Source organism: Salvelinus namaycush, chromosome 31 (genome assembly GCF_016432855.1).
Source record: "Salvelinus namaycush isolate Seneca chromosome 31, SaNama_1.0, whole genome shotgun sequence".
NCBI classification, from domain to species: Eukaryota; Metazoa; Chordata; class Actinopteri; order Salmoniformes; family Salmonidae; genus Salvelinus; species Salvelinus namaycush.
The window spans coordinates 45,086,989-45,112,840 of NC_052337.1; the positions used below are offsets into that span (position 1 = coordinate 45,086,989).

The 25,852-nt window shown below is 42.3% G+C and overlaps 1 protein-coding gene across 1 annotated transcript in view; it reads left to right on the plus strand.

The window, feature by feature from the left end:
- LOC120025735 (dymeclin-like) overlaps positions 1 to 22,863 on the plus strand; it is a 143,499-nt gene extending 120,636 nt beyond the window's left edge. The window contains exons 15-17 of the mRNA XM_038970334.1: positions 5,074 to 5,256; positions 8,573 to 8,686; positions 22,521 to 22,863. Coding sequence (XP_038826262.1) covers positions 5,074 to 5,256; positions 8,573 to 8,686; positions 22,521 to 22,670 — 447 coding nt within the window. The 3' untranslated portion in view covers positions 22,671 to 22,863. The remainder of the gene's footprint in view (positions 1 to 5,073; positions 5,257 to 8,572; positions 8,687 to 22,520) is intronic.
- The last annotated feature ends 2,989 nt before the right edge of the window (positions 22,864 to 25,852 follow it).

Below are 25,852 nucleotides of genomic sequence, written 5' to 3' on the forward strand. Positions count from 1 at the left end.
CATCAGATTGGGGGAGGAGAGGAGGTAGGGGGCCCAAGTGGGTAACTGGGGGCCATGCCTTGAATGGGTAACTGATTAATAAAAAATGATCTGCATTTTAAGAAAATGGGACTGACCAACTGTGTGAGTCAAGGGCCCAATGCCATAAGGGGCACGAGGCCAAAAAAATTAATTTTTTATTCTAATTTTATCCAACCAAAGGAGCCCTCTTTCAATGTTCAAAATACACCAGAGAGCAAAATTTAGCCACAGAGCATCAGTAGTTACAAAAAATAACTGGATAAAATTTGATCACAAGCCATGCAGGTAACTGCCAAAATAAAGTGTCTTTTAAAAGGGTGTTAGGCCACCATGAGCTGCCAGAACAGCTTCAATGCGCCTTGGCATAGATTATACAAGTGGACCTAAACCATGCCAGGAAAATGCACCCCACACATCATAACATAAACGTTGTATCCCTCATTTACTCAAGTGTTTAGTTTGGCAGTGACCGGTTGCCTCCAGTCAGGAAGGCCGCAATTTGGGGAGTATGTGCGCCAAATATACAGCTTGTTCCATTGTGGCCATAGACCTATAATCCATAGAAGGGATTTGGAACCTCTGCTCTTACCCTGGCAATATGAGTGTTAAGCTCATGGGTACGCTAGCAATGGCTACCTGTCCTGACTTGAGTGGGAACTGTCATCTATGGGTTATATTTCTATAGTTAGTTGCGGCTGTTTATTTGCCTTTTTCAAATTTCAAAATACAATTGTGGTAAAAATGTAAAGTTTGGAAAGCAAATGCCTACCGCTGAAAAGAGAAGACTAATCTGTCTGTAGAACCAATTTTTAAAATAAATTCTCAACAACTCCCAATTTTTTTGCCAACAGCAGCACTTTTATTCACAAAACAAAGCCCCAGGGCCTATGATTTCTTAATCCGGCCTTGTCCCTCCCTGTGTCCTACATGACAGATGGTTGTGTGAATAAATGTTTTACTGACTGTCTGTCCCAAATGGCACCTTGTTCCCTATATAGTGCACTCCTTTTGACCAAGGCCCAAAGGGCTCTGGTCTAAACTAGTGCACTATGTAGGGAATAGAGTGCCATTTGGGACACTGCCTGGCTCTTTTCAACAGTTATCAGACAAACTGTTCCTGTCACACACCATGTTTGTTTGAACACGAAAAGCTTTTTGATGCGAGCAACTCACACACACACACCAACACCCCGTTTGATTCCATATCTGTCTTCCGTTCGCTCATCATGTGCATGTTTCTATGACAACGTCATATCCCTGCCTCGTAGTTTTATCTTGAGTATTTGTGTGTGTTTTATATACACACACACACACACGCTCCCTCACACGCAAGCTGCCTCTTTGACACACACTCACGCTCCAGTAATCATACTCTGGCACATACATTTCCTGTTGATGCAGGTTTTGCAGTAGGTTGAACGTCGCTCCTACACACTCTCCTAGAGATTATTCACTGTTCTCCATATCTCTCTCTGATCTGGACATCTGACTCTGAGAACCTTTGCAGGACTGATCAGCTGGACTGATATCTATTCTCTTCCATGTCATTTCATAAACTACTGTAATGTAATACACCAGGCAGCCAAGCCAGTGGCTATCTGAGTAGAGCGGCTATCTACAAGCCAGCACTGCACTATCAGATGTAGATGAAGAGCACAGTATGTCCTCTCCATTTCTGCTGCCCCGCCTTACCCTAGAAGATGATATTTAGCTATAGCTACGCTGCATGGGATTATTCAGACCAGCTTTCTCCTAGGCCTTCTCTTTTCTCCTGGGCTGGAACAGGCATGACTCTATCTCTGTAAGATACTGGAGATCCAGCTGTTCAGAGAACATGTATCACATGGCGGTGCAGAGGCACCCACGGCCCTAAAGCCAGGAGATGCCATCATTCAGATAAACCAACTATCCATCTTTCAGTGTGCACTTCCTATCTACCCTTTGTGTCCTCAGAATGGATCGCTCTCTCCTCTCCTTCTCTTCCTATTTGTGCTCAGCGGTCCTGCAGTCAGTGGCTCCCCATTGCGTCTCTGACTCAATTTTCAGCCAGTGACTCTCGGCTGGTGGGCTGGCTCCGTCTTAGCCACTCAGAAGCCATTAGTGCAGGGGTCTAAATTGGTCTGACGCACGGAGGGTGATCCAGCTCTCCTGCTGCTGCAGACAGACATGATTGGCTGTGTCCCAAATGGCACCATATTCCCTACTTAGTGCACAACTTCTGACTAGAGCCATGTGGGACCTTTTCAAAAGTAGTGCATTATAAAGGGAATAGGGATGCAGCCATGCTCTTTCCTCCCTCTCAGCCATGGGAATATGGCATAAGCGCTGCTAGACGGCAGGGAGGGAGGGACTGGGTAGAATGAAACTGTTGATGTCAAAGGTGAAATGGCAAGTAGACAAGCAGTGGGGTGGGAGGGAGGAAGTCGAATGGGAAATAGCAAGTAGACCAGCATCAGGCTGGCAGCCCCATGCAGATGCAGATATCATGCGTCTCTCTCTCTTTCTCTCCCCTTATCTCTCTCCCCCCCTCTGAAGGAGTGATGTCTTCTCTCCCTCGCTGTGAGGAAATTGGTTCGGACATGAGTTGTTCTGTGAGTCCCTATGCAGTTGGAACGGTATGGTGTGTTGTTGCTGCTAGTACCCAGCTGACACTCTGGAAGCCCATGTTGATGGGAGCTATAGAGTGGTAGACCCATACCATATGTTCTATTTTATTCTATGGGTGCACAGATGTTTATGGAGGGTGATTTTTTTTAAATATAATCTTTATTTCCCTGTCAAGTCATTAAGAACTAATTCTTATTTACAATGACGGCCTACCGGGGAACAGCTTGTAATAAGTTATGTATATGTTTAGTTTGTTTAGTGCCTTGTTTAGGGGCAGAACGACAGATTTTTACCTTGTCAGCTCAGAGATTTGATCCAGCAACCTTTCGGTTACTGGCCCAATGCTCTAACCACTAGGCTACCTGCCTCCCCTAGGGCTGTTATGGTGACTGTATGGTAATCATGGTAATTAGGCTTCTCCAATTAGGCTTCTCCAAGCTCTGATGCTGCTGATGGTCATTTGTAGCCTACCAAACTTGCTAACTGCCTCGTACTCAGTACTCTATTGTCCATGTAATCACTCTGACATCAATGCAAATGTAATCGAAAATCTAATCAAACACTACATGAGAGCCCATGAGTTTATCTGTTTCGAGACAGGTGTATGATAATGGTCCATTCTAAATCAAACACATTTCACACATTATTTAGTATATGTAAAGACAATATTAAATCAAGAATAGTCTGATGGGTGACAATATTAATATCATTCACTATCACTTGTGAATTAAATATCTGCTGCTGAGAAATTCTAGGCTTGTCAAATTGTGAATGAGAGACTGATGAAGTGTGTACAGCTTGCTCAAAAAAACTCATCTCTTTTAATGTGACTTTTTTCAAATCATCATTAGTCGCATCATGCAGCCTTACAATGTATTAAAAATCAAAACATATAGCCCAACATTTATCACAACTAAAGTTACATAAATAATTAAGCATATAGGAGTATCTCTGTTAACCTTTCAACACAGAATAGCCGCATGTGCGCACTCCCCCAAATCATTTGTAGAAAATATCCTTTCTATTTTATTCAGTTATGTTCAATTGTATTCTTCATACTATAAAATACTATAAAATAATTCCACGGAATTCTAAGCAAATCTTGTCTGCTAAATGAACTAGTGTAGCCCACTGCCGTATGGCATAGCCAGATCAGCACCTAACATAAGGACAGCTCATGCTATTCTGTTCATCTGAAACAGACTACATTTTCTTCATGTTATGTTTCTTTTGACCTGTCTAAAATAAATAATGGATTTATTGTTATTTTTGTCGGCAATATTACATGGATTTATTAGACTTTTTAAAATGTAGATGTTCCAAAGGTCTGCATCAGTGGCTTGTAGGCTGTGTGTGGAAGCAAGGAGATGCTAAATTATGTTTATGTTAATTAATGGTCAATTACCGTGAGACTGGGAGTTATTTGCATGACAATCACAAGCTGACAAAATGTCATGACCGCCACAGAGCCCTAACCACCACCACGTCCTTTTGTCTGGTGTATTGATGATTGTGAGTTCTAGAATTGATATGATTGTTTTCAGGCCAGTGGCACATGTTTAGATGAGTGACCATACTTCAGCTGCTAGAACAGGATTTGATGCCTTTACAATAACCTAGGTTCCTTGATATTCTGAGCATAGTTAGCTAGAGATTGGTGGTTTACAAAGTGGGAGTGAACGATAGCATGAGGTAATGGAGGGAGGGAGCAGGGCTGCAATCCAGCCACGGAAGGGACTTCACTTCCCTACTCCATCTGCTCTTCCTCTCTTTCTCTCCCTCTCTCTCTCTCACTCCCTGCGAGGCAGGCAAGCAGGCATAATATGTTGCTGTTTTGCATAGCAGAGTGCTGCAGTGCTGTCTGGTCCCTAGCCAGAGACTCCAGACAGTCTGTATGGAGCTAGATACCATCTCAGCCACGCAGGCATCACAATGGGTATCCCTCAACATGACACAACCACCCTGCCGCCTGCCTGCCCCTGTGTTCCCTGTGTACTGCCGCTACGGACCTAGTGGTGCCCCCGGCTTCCTCTCTGGCTCCTTCGCTATGGCCGCTGCTAGGCTGCCCTGCTCTCACACACCGTCACTTTCTATTTACGACCCAATGGAAACCATTGATTCTAGTAACAAACTTTCCCTTTTACTTCTAGTAGCCTTGTTCTTTTGGTTATGTAAACCCCGATTTGCTTTAAACCAGATGACCACTGTGTTGGCATAAGAGTGGACATTAAGCAAAAAAAATCGAATTTACTGCAGTAAGACAAAGGTGAAACATCAGGGTAATTCTTTCATACAGTTTTCCCCCAAAGTGAAACATCAGGTCATGAAATGTTTCACCTAAAAGTCGTCTCTTGTGTCTTGCTTCTTCTGTCTCTTATAAAATACATCAGATTCTCTCTTCATAGGCCCTGTGTGTTAATAGTTAGTCATCTCTCTCGTCTCTAGGCCCAGGACCTGATTGTGATCGAGGAGGTGATCAGGATGATGCTGGAGATCATCAACTCGTGTCTGTCGAACTCTCTACACCACAACCCCAACCTGGTCTACGCCCTGCTCTACAAGAGAGAGCTCTTCGAACAGTTCAGAACACACCCCTCCTTCCGGGACATCGTGCAGAACCTCGACACGGTGAGACAGAGAGAGAGAGAGGGGCATGCGATCGAGTGCTCGCATGCACATACAGACGGACACTGCTCATGCACATACAGACGGACACTGCTCATGCACATACAGACGGACACTGCTCATGCACATACGACACTGCTCATGCACACGCACGCATTCTAATGAATTGAAATCCAAACATGAATCCAAGACTCTTCATAGAAAAACAACGGGCAATTTACAATTCATGAACAGGATTTCGAAAGCGTACGACTTCAGTAGTTTTGTGAATAGGCTTTGTAAGTTTTGGTGTGAGGGCTGGTCACTATTGAAGTGTCAGATGAGAAGAAACCAGCACAGTACAACTCAATACAAGTTTCTGAATTGTATTGATGAATAAAATAAGTCCACTCTCTGTACCCTCGTGGGGCGGATAGTAAAATATGAATTAAGAACATGATTATGTTGTCGAGAGCTACTCTAGCTGTCATTCAGTCTTCCAACAAGTGTCTCGAAACAGTAAAGACAGATGGCAGTCTAATCTTCACTACTCCTTTCCCTGCAACCCAGCCCTGCTGCTTCTGATGCTTGTGTGTGCTGCATCATGTTTGAGAGGTCTGTCTGGGATTGAAGCTAGGTTTCCATCCAATTGGTGACAGATTTTCATGTGAATATAAAGAAAATCTGCATTTTCCCCACAAGAGATGTGTGGCTGAGATGGACTTGTTGCAGATTAAAGGCTATGTGTGATGACGTAGGGCAAATAAAATACCTTTTGAGGTTAAATTCCCATTAAACAAATAGAAAATACAAATTCAATTGGTTTCCATCGCATTTTGAACTCTACTGATAGTTTTCTCACAACAAATGTTGCGTTACATCGCGAGTGTGCCCGCTCTGGTATTGGCACGTGCACTCCAGCCAACAGCGCTATCTGCGTGCTGTTGGCTCTGAGAGCTGTTGGCTGGAGCACACGTATAGCCTACATGATGAGATTATTATTATTATGATTAAAAAAACTAGATTTTTATTTGTCAAACGGCAGCCAATCCCCGGCCATCGTGTCACTAGAATAAGACTCTAGATATTTATTGGAAAGGAGCATCGAGCTCATCACTTTGCACTTTCACCACCCTGTGAAGTTCATCATCATTTATTTCATCTGTAGCCTAATAAACTGCATGCTTTCGCCGAGTCGTAGTGGGAGGACCACGCAACATGTCATCGCGTCACTCCAAGTTGACTTCAGTATGACTTTTATTGAAGTATGACTTTTAATTATGACTTTTACTCAATTGTACTTTTATTTATGAGAGGTTTTGACATGCTGAATGCACCGAGCTGTCTGTCTAAACTACTGGCACACAGCTCGGACACCCATGCATACCCCACAAGACATGCCACCAGAGGTCTCTTCACAGTCCCCAAGTCCAGAACAGACTATGGGAGGCACACAGTACTACATAGAGCCATGACTACATGGAACTCTATTCCACATCAAGTAACTGACGCAAGCAGTAAAATTAGATTTTAAAAAACGATCAAAAAAACACCTTATGGAACAGCAGGGACTGTGAAGCAACACAAACATTGGCACAGACACACACACACATACGATAACATACGCACTATACATACACATGGATTTAGTCATGTAGATATGTGGTAGTGGTGGAGTAGGGGCCTGAGGGCACACAGTGTGTTGTGAAATCTGTGAATGTATTGTAATGTTTTTAAAATTGTATAAAATGCCTTAATTTTGCTGGACCCCAGGAAGAGTAACTGCTGCTTTGGCAGCTTCTAATGGGTATCCATAATAAATACAAAAAATATGATGGTTATTAAATCAATATTTGCGCATAAAATATTTTCCACCAACATTCCGTAATAATCATTTATTTTACCGACACAAAAAGATCCCACCTTGTCTAGCGTATTTGGTTTTGTCGACGTTTGGGACGTTTACCGGGACATGTTCTGTTTCCATCAGGCCAGTCATATCTTTTTTTAATCTGACAAAAGCTTTGATATAAACCTGGTTAGTTATAGGCCTATGCAACAAGTTAGGATCGGCTACCGTTTGTCCCATCTCTCATTGAATTGGACCCACTTCACAGTAGTAAATAGATTCAATCTGAAGCGCAGTTTAACAGTAGAGCAGACGGTTCATCGTTTCCATTGACGTTTATAGGCTGTGTCTGAATACTGTAATTTCTCGAGGAGACTATTTCATTTATAAACACAATAAATATATCTGCCATTGCATAATAAATTCTTCGCCTTTCTGGCCATGAAGAGTTCATATTCACCAAGTAGCCATACGAGAAATTACCATGCGCGTCTCATTTAATTGGGCCTATTAGATAGGCCATTATAATTAGTTTTTGCTCTATACATCTGAAAGGGAACTATTGTTATAACACAGGCCTACAATAGAATTTGACAGGGGAACAGACAGTTGATCTTTTGCATTGAATGTGTGTAGGCTACCAGTGCAAGTAGGTCTACTGGAGCTTTATTTTTAGTAGACAATGTTTCAGAATTTGCGGCAGTGCAGCATATTTAGGTTCAGGAAAAAGTCAATGCAAAACATTATTCGATGCAAACGATCTGTTTACAAGTCTAAAACAATTTGTTATTGTTTTTGTGTTTCCGGAACGATCAGATACAGCAAATGTCACTGCAAAAGAAAACATTCTGCCACCTCCAAGACGTTTTGATCAAGTTCGCCATTGCTATTTCCTTTAGATACTGTCTTGGCCTAATTCCAATGCTTCCAAAGTTTACAGCAAAGAAGGGTGTTATTGTCACCATAAAAGGTGAAGGATGGGCTTTTTCACGCGTGCACAGTTAGTTTTACAACAGGTCTAATTCATAATGGGAGACATGCGTACGTATGGCTTGCACCAAATTTTTGTAAAATTTACACAACGGTTATAAATGAAGCCTCGGGTCTCGGCTGGTCTCAGGAAGAAATGACAAGTCCTCATTGATTGAGTCAAGTAAAAATGGATCCGAGACCGAGACACTCAATATGTGGTCTACTACAACCCTGCCTAAGGGGGTGATGGTGGGGGGGGGGACGTCTGTTGCAATGGTAGACTAGTGTGAAGAACCAAAGAACAGGATTAAATGAATTAGGATCTAGATGATAGTTCAATCAGATCAACATATGTTATTAATGTACAAATGTACAGAGACGAGACTCATTGACGTGTTAGTGGTGACACCGAAAAGCACATGAAAAAGACTGAAAAATAACAGTTCAACTGAAAGGTTCCTCGAGCTAACATGCACACACACACAAATCCTTTTTCTGACGTGTGTCCCTGTCCCCCAGGTGATAGGTTTCTTCAGCCAGCGTCTTGAGGCAGCAGGGACAGACTTGTCAGTAGAGAGGGTTCAGGAGGTCATCATGAAGGGAGCACAGGCCCTGCCCAAAGACCGCCTCCAGGTAAGTAACACACACACGCTCGCACTCTGACAGACACACACATACACACACAACCTGGCCAAAGACCGCCTCCAGGTAAGAACCCAGACCAACACACAGACGGACGTACGCAGACTCTCTGCTCAAAGACCGCCTCAAGGTAACACCATAGACACACACACAGGGTTGGGTAGGTTACTTTCTAAATGTAATCCATTACGGTTACTAGTTACCTGTCCAAAATTGTAATTAGTCATGTCACTTTTCGATTACCCGAACGTAATGTGATTACTTTTGGTAGGAGCGATCAGGGATAGGGATTGATGTGGGAATGGGGCTGGGAGCTGGGGATGGTGGATAGGATGGGAGATGAGGAGGATGGAAAAGGGGCTGGGAGTTACAAGAAAGGGATGGGCTGGGATGTTGAGAGCTTGTCTGGGACTGGGGAGTTAGGGATGAGGATGAGCTAAGACAAAGACCAGCTCAAATCTTCATTAGCATGAATGTTCCCATCACAGCCATCCTTCCCGCCTGGTAAATATGCTGCTGCAGGTAATGGCATTTCGAGAAGATGCCATCGCTCCGACACTTTGTCTTCTGTCTGTGTCACAAATGGCACCGTGCTCCCTATACAGCGCACTACCTTTGACAGTAGGGTGTCACTACCTTTGAGGAATAGGGTGTCATTTGGGATGCGTAATCCGGGAGAGAAATAAATCAGACAGCAGCACCTCGTTACCTTGCCCTCGCCGCGGGACGCCGCCTACCCACAATTCCCCATCCATACAATAATCAAGGAGGAAATATGTATCCTAGGCACGGGGTCCATCTTCAGCGCCCAGACGCCTTAATTGAGTGTTTCGTCGTGTGTTCCATGTCCCATGTTCTGTCTCGTGTCATTGGAACTGGAAGCCGTTTGTCTCTACTACTACTGTAACTAGCTAGCTAAAGGGATATTCTGTCTGGCGACCAGCCATATGCTCCTCCTATATATCTCAGTACCCTCCGTTTCAGCATTTCTCTGTGTAGCATATAGGGAAAAACTCTGCAGTCTCTTCATCTAGGCATAGGTATCTGTCAGAACCTGAGTTTAAATGGTATTTGTTTTCTTTCAAATACTGTACTGTGTACAGTATTCCGTGTCTGTAGCACAGGGTTCCTGTATCAACACCTTCCGTGTGTAGCTCATGAGATCCCCTGCGTTATCCTTTATCTAGGCAAGTATCTCTTCTGTAGTTTAGGTGTGTCTGTCTATGCAGGTTATGGAACTGGTCTGATTGACAGCTCGTGTAGCTTTACTTCTCATCTCTTCTTTAGTGTAATGATGTCATGCCGCACTTGACTGATGCATCCTGACACAATATTACCACTGTGGTGTGATAATCTAGGTCGATCCTTCCGTCGCTCAACTCTGCCTCAGTCTGCTCTGCCTGAGAGAGACTCATCACTTCCTTGTCTCCCTGTCTGTCTGTCTGTCTGTCTGTCTGTCTGTCTGTCTGTCTGTCTGTCTGTCTGTCTGTCTGTCTGTCTGTCTGTCTGTCTGTGTCTGTCTGTCTGCGTTCACGCATCTTATTTCCTATATAGTGCCCTTTTTTTTTTTTTTTTTTTCAAAAGTAGTGCACTATATAGGGAATACGGTGCTATTTGGGACACGGTCTTATCTTCCAAATAAAAATGTATAGGCTAATGATTAATGCTGTATGAAATGATCATTAAGTCTTTAAATGCCCTCACAAAGCACTTATATAGAGCATTGCCTAGCTATTTGTTCAATTGAGATGGCATGGTAGCAGGGCTCTGAAGTGCGACTCAATATTTTGCTGTGCGATCAGGAGTTTAATTTTGGGAGCACTGTGCGATTTAGGGAAAAAATCTCCCACTTAACAATTGTGATAAGGCTTCGCTTGTACCATTGTTTGAGTGCCCTTGAGAGAAAAAAAGCAATTGCAGATTCGGTAGCGTCATGGTTGCACCATTACTACAGCGACAATGGCTTACTTCAAGCACAACCAGATCTGTCCCATATTACCAGCGCAACATTTTTTTCATTTTTTTATCTTCCTGTAGTACAGGGTTTCCTAAACTCGGCCCCTAGCACTGCACAGCTGATTCAAATAATCAAAGCTTGATGAGTAGGTTATTTGAATCAGCTGTGGAGAGCTAGGCCAAAAAAACGAAACGTGCACCCAAGAGGGCCCCAGGTCTGAGTTTGGGAGACCCTGCTATAGCAGATCGCCGGGACCATTTTACATCCATAATAAACCATGTCGTGGGGCGGTTGTTAACCATTTGTTTACACTTTGTTCAGTCGTGTTACCTCATTGGCTAGCTATCGAACTTTACCAGTTTATCCAAACACTTGGGGGCACAGAAAGAATGTGAAAAGGGATAGCTTCTTCAGGAGATCACAGCATTGCAATGGCTGAATGACACATCTCTTGCACGTCATCATCACGAAGCGGACCTTTTTAACGAGACAGTAACATTTTCAATGGAAAAATTGTGCTTTTACAACAATGCAGAAACCTAATATTCCACAAATGACTTAGTCATTTCAATGTCTTTACCGGGCTACATATTAGTTTCTAGGGCAAAACATCTGCTTCTGGGGCTCCTAAATTTCATGTGGTGCTCCTAGCTTTTTAAAGTTGAGCGCACCAGTGCTACCAATGACATTTTCTTTATTTAGTGCCTTGCATGGTAGAGTACTAGAAAATTGGACAATAGTTGGCAAGGCCTGCATTATGTTTCGACTGGCTATCTAACTGATCATCTATCTTTACTGGCTATCTAACTAACCCGATTTAATAAAAGTGAATCTGAATCTGCCCATCACAGGAGGTGGGTTCGGCAGCAGCTGAATGTGTGGATGTGGAGTTCAAATGATTCATTCTGACTTCCTTTTACCATTATCATCTGAGCCCTGGATGGGTCCTTTGTCTCTGCCTGGGGGCTGAGGTCTGATACGCATAATAGGGGCAGTCTGACGCTGCTGGGACACTGTGGTGTGGGGAAGAAACATCAGCTGGATATCCCTGGGGCATTCTCACCTTCTGTTAACCCTTTCATAAAGATAGAGACAGACGGCCAGCGACATCAGCATGTCTGGCTGACTCAAAGTGTCTACGTCCATGTCTGTTCAATCACCACTTCTATGCTAATATATGTCTAGTGGGCTCCTGAGTGGCGCAGTGGTCTAAGGCACTGCATCTCAGTGCAAGGGGCGTCACTACAGTCCCTAGTTTGAATCCAGACTGTATCACATCCGGCCGTGAATGGGAGTCACATATTTTATTTTACCTTTATTTAACTAGGCAAGTCAGTTAAGAACAAATTCTTATTTTCAATGACGGCCTAGGAACAGTGGGTTAACCGCCTTGTTCAGGGGCAGAACGACAGATTTGTACCTTGTCAGCTCGGGGATTTGAACTTGCAACCTTTCGGTTACTAGTCCAACGCTCTAACCACTAGGCTACCCAGCCGCCCTGTTGGCCGCCCAAAATTGGCCCAGCGTCGTCCGGGTTTGGCCGGGGTAGGCCGTCATTGTAAATAAGAATATGTTCTTAACTGACTTGCCTAGTTAAATAGACTCAAAATCTATAAAAATCATGATGATAGGACAGTCTAGTCAGTCACTGGTTCTATACAGATGGACTAAACTAGACATCGAAGAACATGGTAGACTTGTATCGTCTAAAACGAGTTAAAGGATGTATGTCCGTGGACATCTGGGTCTCAAGGGGTCTAGTCTGGGTTTGTGTGTCAAGGGCTCCGGTTTTCACTTTATCTCTCTTCGGACACTCAGAGCCACCGGTTCTATTACACATACGGATGAACTAGACCAGACATATATTAGCATAGAAGTGGTGAAGGAACTAGACATGGACATAGACCAGCATGGTAGACACTTTGTGAGTCAATGAGTCAGCCAGACATGCTGATGTCGCTGGCCGTCTGTCTTTATCTTTATGAAAGGGTTAACAGAAGGTGAGAATGCCCCAGGGATATCCAGCTGATGTTTCTTCCCCAGACCACAGTGTCCCAGCAGCGCCAGACTGTCCCTATTATGTGTCTCAGACCTCTGCCCTCAGCCCCTAGGCAGAGACAAAGGACCCATCCAGGGCTAGGGGCCAGCCCCTCTCTCTCCCTGCCTGCTGTCCAGCCTCCCTCGCTCTGCCTTTCCCTCTGTATCGGTCTCTGTCTGTCTCTCTCTTCCTGCCTGCTAGCCATCCTCCCTCTGTCTCTGCCGTTCTCTCGGTCTCTCTCCCTTTTTTCATCTCCTTCTCCCAGCTTCTCTCCCTCTCTCCCTAGCTTTCACTCTCCCTCTACATCCCTCCCTGGCTTTCACTCTCCTTCCCAGTCTTCTGTGAGCCCAGTACCCACTCCCACCCTCTCCATTTGAATATCAACAGAGCCGGCCCTGTGTTGTTACTCCTCCACCTATCAGGCTCAACGACTTTCAATGACAGACAGCCTATGTCCCAAATAGCACCCTATTCCCTACATAGGACACGACTTTTGACCAGAAAAGTAGTGCACTATATAGAGAATAGTATCCCATTTGGGATGCAATCAGACAGCGCCTGTGGAATGTATTGTTTGGCCTGCGCTGCCTCGTTCTGTAGTGATAAGGTATAGACAGTTTGGCTCCTTTGGACGGGAGAGGAGAGGAGAGCGGAGGGTAAAGTGGAGTTGGGGAGGATATGAGAGAGGAGGGAAGAAGACTGGACAGAGAAGGGGGAGAGTACAGGTGAGAAGAGGGGTAAGGAGAGGAGGTTTAGAAGAGAGGAGGGAAGGAGAGAGGAGAACGCTCCATACCTGGGGCTTCCAGAGGCCAGCAGACAGAGAAGCAGACGAGCCCCTCACACCTGAAACACACCTGAACATCTACCTGAAACGTACCAATAATAGAATAAACGTTTGTTGTTTTGTGTGGGGGGAAAAAAAATCATTTTTTTTTTTCTTCTAATCTGCTTCTAGCTGCATTCCACTCTGTCTGCGTGGGGTCTGTAAAGCCTATTCCTTCTAAGCCATGTAACAGTGGGAACAGAGAGTCCTACAGTCAAGATATGGACCCAGTCAGTCCGTCTGTGTTCTGGAGGGCTGGGGGCGCTGGTCTGATATGCATCCCAAATGGCACCCTATTCCCTATAACGCAATACTTATTACCAGGGCCAATAGGGAATATGGTTCCATTTGGGATACACGCCTGGGCTGGTCTGACTGGCATAAGGCTGGGCCAAGTATGTCGTCTGCTCTGCAGGCAGGGAAAGGGAGGGAGAAGGGAATGAGAGAGGGGAATTGCTGGAACCAGGCCTAACATGAGCCAATCCTGGACCAGCTAGTTTGTGTCTGCTTCCCAGGAAACACTGGGGCCAGTGCAAGGGTGTCTGGATTCCGGCTCTGTAGTGTGTTTACCTGACCATATTAGTCTGAAGCCAGTTTGCTAGATACGTTCTTACAAAACAACATTGACAGCAAGCCATGCAAGCAACAAGGGACTGATCTAGATAGCTGTTTTGAATGCATTGAATACCTAATGATAGCTAGCCAGATGAAGCACTGGCTGATACAGAGTATCATATGAACACACAGGGTCCATAGCCCATATGCCAGTCTGTGCCACAGACCGATACCCCCCATACCCACAACTGTTATTGTGTTGAGTGGACACACAATGAAGACTATAATACAGTGATTAGTGTGTGGCCCAAGCATCGCCCTGTGAACTGGTGGGATATGATGAGATATCACTGTATTATTGATGATTATACAGGCCTGCCTGCTGCATTTCTTGGATGGGCTAGGTAGGGCTTGGCTTGGCTGCTTTGTTGGTTGAAAGAGACTTTCTGGCTGGCCTCTTGTTGATAGTAGGAAGGACACTAGCTGTTACTGGGCATGGGCAGGGTAGGTATTGATATTTTAATTCAATCACAATGGATTAGTTTTCATGAAACTGCTGCCTGTGTTAGCTGCGGAGTTATTCAATGTCTCTAGCTAGCCATCTATGTTGTGCTAGCTAGCAAATATGCTAACATTAACTAGCTAGCTAAACATTTGGATATGGGCTGGCACTGGCAGTATGGGATTATGGAAAGTTAATTAAATTGTTTCTTCGTCGTCTTGCTAAGCAGTTATCTAGCTGTGGCTATCTGGCTAGTATCAACAAGAGTTTTCTACAAAATAACAACATTAGCGCAGCTAGCTAGCGAACTTTGGAATCTAGACCAATCTTGACCATTTTTATTTTTACCCATGAACTAGCTAAGCAACATACACAGACATGCATTGTCAAACAAAACTACTGCCCCCTTCTGTTTTGGAGTATTTTAATAAGGCTGAGTAGCTGACGACTTGAAGGTCTTTGCTGTGTGAATACTAAAGAGATTGACTGCCGACACTGTTCAGAGGTGCTAAGTACTGTCGGCAGGCAAACGTTTGACAATCCTACCGCTGTGTCTGAACTATACTGAACTATGAACTACTGTCTTCCTTAACGAGCGTTCTCTCTCACCTGATGTCACCTGAAATCAAAGGTGGGGTGTAGCTTTCAGAGAGTGGGCTAGGTGTAGCTAGGAGAGGTTAAATGGGTTCGCGCACGCACATAGATATACAGTGCCGTCAGAAAGTATTCACACCCGTTGACTTTTTCCATATTTTGTTTATACAAAGTGGGATTAAAATGTATTCAACTGTCTACACAAAATACGCTTATGTTAAAGTGGAAGAAAAATGTGAACATTTGTAAAAAATGTAAAATAAAATAAAAAAAAGTGTACTAAATAAAACACTCATACCTTCATTAGATAAATATTCAACACCCTGGGTCAATACAAGTTAGAATCACCTTTGGCAGCGATTACAGCTGTGAGTCTTTTTGGGTAAGTCTCTAAGAGCTTTCCACACCTGGATTGTGCAACATTTGACCATTATTCTTTTCCAAATTCTTCATGCTCTGTCAAATTGGTTGTTCATCATTGCTAGACAACAATTGTCAGGTCTTGACATAGATTTTCAAGCAGATTTAAGTCAATACTGTAACTCGGGCCACTCAGGAACTTTCATTGTCTTTTTGGTAATCTACTCCAATGTAGATTTGGCCTTTTGTTTTAGGTTATTGTCCTGCTGAAAGGTGAATTAATCAAATCAAATGTTATTTGTCACATACTCATGGTTAGCAGATGTTAATGCGAGTGTTGCGAAATGCTTGTTAAAAAAAATTAAAAAATCCCAGTTTCTGGTGGAAAGCAGACTGAACCAGGTTTTCCTCTAGGATTTTCTCTGTTTAGCTCCATTCCGTTTCTTTTTTATCCTGAAAAACTCCCCAGTCCTTAACGATTACAAGCATAACCATAACATGATGCTGCCACCTCTATGCTTGAAAATATGGAGTGGTAATCAGGAATGTGTTGTATTGGATTTGCCCCAAACATAACACTTTGAATTCAGGACAAAAAGTGAATTGCTTTGCCACAATTTTTGCAGTATTACTTTAGTGCCTTGTTGCAAACAGGATGCATGTTTTAGAATATTCTGTACAGGCTTCCTTCTTTTCACTCTATCAATTAGGTTAGTATGGTGGAGTAAGTACAACAACATTCCACAGTGTTGTTGACCTATCATCAGTTTTCTCCTATTAAAGCCATTAAACTCTGTAACCGTTTTAAAGTCACCGTTGGCCTCGTGGTGAAATCCCTGAGCGGTTTCCTTCCCCTCGGGCCTGTATCTTTGTAGTGACTGAATGTATTGATACACCATCCAAAGTGTAATTAATAACTTCACCATGCTCAAAGGGATATTCAATGTCTGCTTTTTATTTTACCCGTCTACCAATAGGTGCCCTTCTTTGCGAGACATTGGAAAACCTGCCTGGTCTTTGTGGTTTAATCTGTGTTGGAAATTCGCTGGACCTTAAGATAATTGTATGTGTGGGGTACAGAGATGATGTGGTCATTCAAAAATCATGTTAAACACTATTATTGCACACAGAGTGAGTCCATGCAACTCATTATGTGTCTTGTTAAGTGACCTGAATGTATTTAGGTCTGCCATAACACAGGGGTTGAATACTTATTGACTCAAGACATTTCATCTTTTCAGTTTTGATTAATGTATTTAGGTCTGCCATAACACAGGGGTTGAATACTTATTGACTCAAGACATTTCATCTTTTCAGTTTTGATTAATTTGTTTAAAAAAACAACAGAATTCCACTTTGACATTATGGGGTATTTTGTGTAGGCCAGTGACGAAAGAAATCTAAATTTAGTCAATTTTATATTCAGGCTGTAACACAAAAAAATGTGTCAAAAGTCAAGGGGTGTGAATACTTTCTGAAGGCACCACAACTTCCCCCTGATTGAGTGAGTCTCTAATATTCCTTTCATACGAAGATGTTTTTCCGCCAACTTTACCATACTGTCAACTTTTCCCCGTATTTTTGTTGTACCTGAGAGGTATTGTTGGTATCAAAGCCAAAACATTTATTTACGCGTAACGACCTAGTAAAAATTTCGGTTAAACTTCTGCCTACGGTTTAGTATGATATGTAGCCGTAAATACTGAGAAGGCATTGGCACGCCCTACGCTGTTCAACTCTTGATTGTTACTAGGTAACCATCCTCCTGCCAGTTCTAAACTTTGCAAGGCATGTCATTTCCCCTATCTCTTCGCATAGCCCACCACTAAGCATGCAATGTTTTCTTAACCACAACTGGATGAATCCATAAAGAATTACTGTGGGAATAAATATCACAGAATGACGAAAATATTGGACTAAAGTAGGCCAATGCAATTGAAGGCATGTAGTTAAATTGTTGCATCCTGAAACTCCCTAAGTTATCCAATCGTTGTAATACATTTGAAGGAATAGCCTACCCGCATGTGGTCAACTAGATGATAATTTCAGCATCATTTTGATTGGGACAGCGGTCGGGAGTAGGCACATGGGACCCCATGTCGTCCAGAAAGTTATACTTTTGAATCATATGTCCATAGAACAGTCTTCCAAGAGTCTTGATGATCTTCCAGGTGCTTTTGGCAAACTTGAGTCAACAAACACTGCATTCCACAGTAAGAACATCTTATCAACGGTCAAGCATGGTGGTGGTAGCGTGATGGTTTAGGAATGCTTTGCTGCATCAGGACCTGGACGACATGCCTTAATAGAAGGAACCATGATTTCTGCTCTGTATCAGAGAATTCCACAGGAGAATGTCAGGCCATCCGTCTGTGAGCTGAAGCGCAGCTGGGTCATGCAGCAAGACAATGATCCAAAGCACACAATCAAGTCTACATGAAAATAGCTAAAAAGCATCACATTTGAAGTTTTGGAATGGCCTAGTCAATGTCCAGACCTAATCCCAATTGAGATGTTGTGGCAGGACTTGAAACGAGCAGTTCATGCTTGAAAACACACAAATGTCGCAGAGTTAAAGCAGTTCTGCATGCAAGAGTGGGCCAAAATTCCTCTGCAGCGATGTAAGAGACTGATCAACTACAGGAAGCTTTTGGTTGCAGTCATTGCAGCTAAAGGTGGCACAACCAGTTATTTAGTGCAAGGAGGCAATTACTTTTCACACAGGGGAATTGGGTGTTGTATAACTTTGTTATTAAAATAAGTATCCATTGTTTTGCTCTTTGTCAAATCAGGTTCCCTTTATCTAATATTGGGTTTTGATTGAAGATCTGATAACATTCAGTATCAAAAATATGCAGAAAGAGAAAATCAGAAAGGGTGCAAGTACTTTTTCACAGCACTGTTAAGTATCTTCAGTTTATGGTTTCCAGTGTCCCAGTTAGGTCAATGGAGGGCTGAATACATTTAACTGGGCCTGTGTCAAGGTCAGAGGCCACCTAAGTACCTTTACCTCAGCAACTAGACTGGTACAGATGGAATTACATCAGATAGATGGGTTTTACCAGTTTTTGTTTGTAGCTAGCTCATGTCCTGACTGGCTGTCACCAACCGGCTGTAGATACTGACTCTTTTGTGTTGTCATCTGTAAGGAATACCAGGGAGTTATAGACACTGAAACCGACATTTGTCTGGTCATATACAGTACCAGTCAAAAGTTTGGACACATCTACTCATTCAAGGGTTTTTCTTTATTTTTATCTTTTCTACATTGTAGAATAATAGTGAAGACATCAAAACTATTAAATAACGTATATGCAATCATGTAGTAACCAAAAAAGTGTTAAACAAATCAAAATATATTTTAGATTCTTCAAAGTAGCTACCCTTTCCCTTGAAAGCTTTGCACACTCTTGGCATTCTCTCAACCTGCTTCACCTGGAATGCTTTTCCAAGTCTTGAAGGAATTCCCACATATGCTGAGCACTTGTTGGCTGCTTTTCCATTCTACAGTCCAACTCATCCCAAACCATCTCAATTGGGTTGAGGTTGGTTGATTGTGGAGGCCAGGTCATCTGATGCAGCACTCCATCACTCTCCTTCTTGGTCAAATAGCCTTTACACCGCCTGGTGGTGTGTTGGGTCATTGTCCTGTTGACAAACAAATGATAGTCCCATTAAGTGCAAACCAGATAGGATGGCATATCGCTGCAGAATGCTGTGGTAGCTATGCTGGTTAAGTGTGCCTTACATTCTAAACACAGACAGTGTCACCAGCAAAGCACCCCCACACCTCCTCCTCCATGATTCACGGTGGAAACCACACATGCGGAGATCATCCGTTCACCTGCTCTGCATCTCACAAAGACACGGCAGTTAGAACCAAAAATCTCTAATTTAGTCTCATCAGAAAAGGACAGATTTCCACCGATCTAATGTCCATTGCTTGTGTTTCTTGGCCGAAGCAAGTCTCTTCTTCTTATCAGTGTCCTTTAGTAGTGGTTTCTTTGCAGCAATTCGACCATGAAGGCCTGATTCACGCGGTCTCCTCTGAGCAGTTGATGTTGAGATGTGTCTGTTACTTGAACTCTGTGAAGCATTGATTTGAGCTGCAATTTCTGAGTCTGTTAACTAATGAACTTGTCCTCTGAAGCAGAGGTCTTCCTTTCCTGTGGCAGTCCTCATGAGAGCCAGTTTCATCATGGGGAAAGGGAAAGGGGGATACCTAGTCAGTTGTACAACTGAATGCTTTCAACTGAAATGTGTCTTCCGCATTTAACCCGACCCCTCTGAATCAGAAGCGTGTGATAGAAACGTTCAAAGTTTAGACATTTTCCAGATTGACTGACCTTCATGTCTTAAGGTAATGATGGACTGTCGTTTCTCTTTGCTTATTCGAGCTGTTCTTGCCATAATATGGACTTGGTCTTTTACCAAATAGGGCCATCTTCTGTATACCTTGTCACAACACAACTGATTGGCTCAAACGTATTAAGAAGGAAAGAAATTCCACAAATTAACTTTTAACAAGGCACACCTGTTAATTGAATTCTATTCCAGGTGACTACCTGATGAAGCTGGTTGAGAGAATGCCAAGAGTGTGCAAAGCTGTCATCAAGGCAAAGGCAAACTTTTTTGGTTACTACATAATTCCATATGTGTTATTTAATAGTTAATAGTTTTGATGTCTTCACTATTCTGCAATGTAGAAAATAGTACAAATAAAGAAAAACCCTTGAATGAGTAGTAGAGGTCGACCGATTAGGATTTTTCAACGCCGATACCGATACCAATTATTGGAGGACCAAAAAAAGCCGATACCGATTAATCGGCCGATTTTTGTAGTGACAATTACAACAATACTGAATGAACACTTATTTTAACTTAATATAATACATCAATAAAATCAATTTAGTCTCAAATAAATAATGAAACATGTTCAATTTGGTTTAAATAATGCAAAAACAAAGTGTTGGAGAAGAAAGTAAAAGTGCAATATGTGCCATGTAAAAAAGCTAACGTTTAAGTTCCTTGCTCAGAACATGAGAACATATGAAAGCTGGTGGTTCCTTTTAACAGGAGTCTTCAATATTCCCATGTAAGAAGTTTTAGGTTGTAGTTATTATAGGAATTATAGGACTATTTCTCTCTATACGATTTGTATTTCATATACCTTTGACTATTGGATGTTCTTATAGGCACTTTAGTTTTGCCAGTATAACAGTATAGCTTCCGTCCCTCTCCTCGCCCCTACCTGGGCTCGAACCAGGAACACATCGACAACAGCCACCCTCGAAGCAGCGTTACCCATCGCTCCACAAAAGCCGCGGCCCTTGCAGAGCATGGGGAACAACCACTCCAAGTCTCAGAGCGAGTGACGTTTGAAACGCTATTAGCGCGCACCCCGCTAACTAGCTAGCCATTTCACATCGGTTACACCAGCCTCATCTCGGGAGTTGATAGGCTTGAAGTCATAAACAGCTCAATGCTTGAAGCACAGCGATGAGCTGCTGGCAAAACGCACGAAAGTGCTGTTTGAATGAATGCTTTCGAGCCTGCTGGTGCCTACCATCGCTCAGTCAGACTGCTCTATCAAATCATAGACTTAGTTATAACATAATAACACACGGAAATACGAGCCTGCTGGTGCCTACCATCGCTCAGTCAGACTGCTCTATCAAATCATAGACTTAATTATAACATAATAACACACAGAAATACGAGCCTTAGGTCATTAATATGGTCGAATCCGGAAACGATCATCTCGAAAACAAGACGTTTATTCTTTCAGTGAAATACAGAACCGTTCCGTATTTTATCTAACGGGTGGCATCCATAAGTCTAAATATTCCTGTTACATTGCACAACCTTCAATGTTATGTCATAATTACGTAAAATTCTGGCAAATTAGGCGGCCCAAACTGTATACCCTGACTCTGCGTGCAAGGAACGCAAGAGAAGTGACACAATTTCACCTGGTTAATATTGCCTGCTAACCTGGATTTATTTTAGCAAAATATGCAGGTTTAAAAATATATAATTCTGTGTATTGATTTTAAGAAAGACATTGATGGTTATGGTTAGGTACAATCGTGCAACGATTGAGCTTTTTTCGCAAATGCGCTTTTGTTAAATCATCCCCCGTTTGGCGAAGTTGGCTGTCTTTGTTAGGAAGAAATAGTCTTCACAGAGTTCGCAACGAGCCAGGTTAGCAGGCAATATTAACTAAATATGCAGGTTTAAAAATATATACTTGTGTATTGATTTTAAGAAAGGCATTGATGTTTATGGTTAGGTACACATTGGAGCAAGACAGTCCTTTTTCGCGAAAACGCACCGCATCGATTATATGCAACGCAGGACATGCTAGATAAACTAGTAATATCATCAACCATGTGTAGTTATAACTAGTGATTATGATTGATTGATTGTTTTTTATAAGATAAGTTTAATGCTAGCTAGCAACTTACCTTGGCTTCTTACTGCATTCGCATAACAGGTAGTCTCCTCGTGGAGTGCAATGTAATCAGGTGGTTAGAGCGTTGGACTAGTTAACTGTAAGGTTGCAAGATTGAATCCCCGAGCTGACAAGGTAAAAATCTGTCATTCTGCCCCTGATCAAGGCAGTTAACCCACCGTTCCTAGGCCGTCATTGAAAATAAGAATGTGTTCTTAACTGACTTGCCTAGTTAAATAAACGTGTAAAAAAAAAAAAAATATCAACATCGGCCAAATCGGTGTCCAAAAATACTGATTTCCGATTGTTATGAAAACTTGAAATCGGCCCTAATTAATCGCCCATTCCGATTAATCGGTCGACCTCTAATGAGTAGGTGTGTCCAAACTTTTGACTGGTACGTATGTTTGTCCAGAGATAGCGTCAAAACCGGAAGTCTCAAGACCGAGACTAAAGATCAGGACTCCATCTCTGTGGTTGTCCTGTCCATTGATCTTTATCTTAACATTTTCTTCTTCTGTCTTTTCTCTGTCTCTCTACAGACGTTCCCGGAGCTGAAGTTTCGGTACGTGGAGGAGGACCAGCCTGAAGACTTCTTCATCCCATACGTGTGGTCCCTGGTTTTCAACTCTGGAGTAGGCCTTAACTGGAGCCCTACGGGCATAGAACTCTTCGGCATGGACTCTGGCTGATTGTGGGAGTTCACGTCTGTCTAGCTATGGGCCAATCCAAACTTCCACTTTAGTCAAATGTTCACTTAGTCATGCATTGATGTAAATGGGAGATGTTACCTTAGTGGAAGTTAGGATTCGCCCCTGTGTGTGTGTGTGTGTGTGTGTGTGTGTGTGTGTGTGTGTGTGTGTGTGTGTGTGTGTGTGTGTGTGTGTGTGTGTGTGTGTGTGTGTGTGTGTGTGTGTGTGTGTGTGTGTGTGTGTGTGTGTGTGTGTGTTTATTTGTATATGTGTGTGCGCACTGCTTTGGAAGTGCCTCTACCCTCACAGACAGATCCCTGGGTTACTATGGGATGTTAGACGGGAGGACATTGAATATACCGGTCTTCCTTCCTGCTCTTATTCGTTCATATCAGACAGACTTTTCCTCTGTGCTTCCACGTAGCCTGGTGTTAGTCCAGACTGAACACTGAGCTCACCATTGTGAGTCATAATTCAGTCTGGTACAACCGGGCTAGCTTCCACATGGTTCAGCTCCACAACCAGACCTCAACAGCAGCACTGAATACTAAGGATGGTACTCTTTACAGAGACACTTTGTTTTCTCCATTATTGGGAGTTTGGTGCATTTTTTTGTCCTCAGTCTTTCTCAGGTTTTCTCTGGTTTTGCCTCACTTCAAATTCACCCTTGGTTCTTTCGGGTTTGCTTAAATCTTTCTCTTTTTTATGAAGTGAAGTAGTTATGGTTCAAAGTAATTTAAAAAATCGGAGTATTCAGAGTATTCAACTGTCGGAGTATTCAGAGTATTCAACTGTCAGAGTATTCAACTGTCAGATTATTCAGAGTATTCAACTGTCAGAGTATTCAGAGTATTCAACTGTCAGAGTATTCAGAGCAGGTCACCTGAGATCCTGGGTTGAGGACTGGACAGTTGATGACAGTTAACGATTGGTGATGGCCTAGAGGTGTCAATACGATACTTGTCGCTGTAGCCTAGTCCCAGAACTTGTCACAAACAGAATCTGGAACCAGGCTTTTGTGACCGTCTTAAGTCACGTCTTTACCACAGCAAAACAGGGGTCCTCGTTTTTCATCAGTTTGATTCAACTCTCCTTATTTTCAGTCAGTTGTCCCAATGTTATTTTGTGCACAATCATGTTTGTTTGTTTATTTGCTTGTTTTATAGGATTAGTTTTTTTATTATTGTATTTATGTATGGATTTTGATATTTGCCCCCACCAAAACATAAACGACAATCAACAGCAACAACAGTAGCAAAATGAGATCCTTAATCTCCTTGTAAAGGAACATCAACAAATCATTTTTTTTTACGCCATCTTATTTCCTGGTAGTTACGCATTTGTCTTAATGTCAATATAGAACAATAACAACTGACAGTTTTGCAAATTCTAAGTTGAATTTAGCAAGCATAATTACAAAAAATATAAAAATAACTATATACTGTATAGGCTATCACATCTTTATGTAGCCTTGTAAATGTTCCAGGATGCGTCGAAATTGGTACCCTATTCCCTATATAGTGCACTACTTTAGTAGATAGTAAAAAAATTAAATTGTTTACTGTAGGGATTAGGGTGCCATTTGAGATGCGACCCCAATGTTGTACAGATCAGGGAACGCATGTAAATGATTTTATAAACAAATACAAACGCATGTTTGTTTCTGTTCCTAGATGTTCCACATGAATCTGAAGGGAAGATGTTCCTTTTAAGTGTTCCAAATGGCACCCTATTCCCTCTAAAGTGCACTACTAGGGCCCACAGGGCTCACTTTGAATATTTTTGCTTCTGCAAAAAAATGAACTGACAAATATATTTAGAATAGATATTTATGAATGCATCAACATGACATGCATAATAAAACATGATTGAGTGAGAGGTTGTCCCTGTAGGCAGACTGTAGGATCCAATGTTTGAAGTAAACATTTCTGTTACAGAACTGCGGTCAAAGATGGGGTGCCTCCCAAACATTTGTCGTTCTTCCTGAAGTGTGCACTTGTCCACTACTTCCCACACATTTAAAACCATTGAAGGGAGGTGAACAAGTGCTCACTTTGAGGGAAAAGGAGAGATTATTCGGATGTACCCAGAGATGTATTCTCTCCTTGCATTCAGTAACAAGAGTGTTCTCTATAGTGAGTGCGTGAAGTTTAAACAGCACCCATTTTTTCTACTTTAAAAAAAAAAAAACTTTACTTTTACCCCTTTTTCAACTCAATTTCGTGATATCCAATTGGTAGGCCCTTGAGAAGCACTCTTGAAAGCATTTTATTTAATTGGGATTGTTATGACCGCTGTTTTCCTCTGAAAAATAAGAAGAATGTATTAAAACTGGAATCTTGCTGTAATCTTGCTGTTTGCGTGTAAGTAAATGATTCTGGAATGTTAGTTCACTCTGGTAACAACGGACTAAAGTACCATGCTTCATATATTATCCCCTTTCTACTTCAAATGTAATAGCTGTCTTCTATACCTCCTATGTAATCACAAAAACATCTATTGTAAAAAAAATGATTGTATGTTTAAAAGGTGATGGGTTGGTATGTACAGATCTAGAGTACATTTTATCTGTATATTACTCTATTACAAATACGACAGAGAGACAGACTGTTTTCTATAAGGAGGTGAAATTGAAGCATGACTCCACTTAGGTAGCTGGAGTTAACAATACAATATGATCCTTTGTGTGTTTGTCAACCCTGTTGAGGGAATTTCATGCTTTTTCCTCTTTATTGGAACGATTTTCATGGCTGAATTACAATTTCCTTTCTGAATAACAATAATACTTTATTTTATTTCATGTAAAGAATAGACCATATGATGGTTACTGACAATGATTTCTACTCTATTTCTGGGTTTGGACTGCTCCTAAGCCTGTTACAAAAAGTATAGAGTCTATCTCTGGTTGCTCTTTTCTGTCCTTTCATTAGCTAACTCTCATGACACACACACACACCTACACACACCCATTCTAGATGCGCCAGATGGCTACGGTCTTGGTAAAGTGCCATGCTAGCTATACTCACCTTGTTGTTTCCTGTAGTAGGGGTCACCTTAGAGGGCTTCCATTACAGTGTGCGTCCCAAATGGCACCCTATTCTCTATATAGTGTACTACTTTTGACCAGGTTTATATGGCTTTTGTCTGAAGTAGTGCACTTTATTGGGAATAGGGTGCCATTT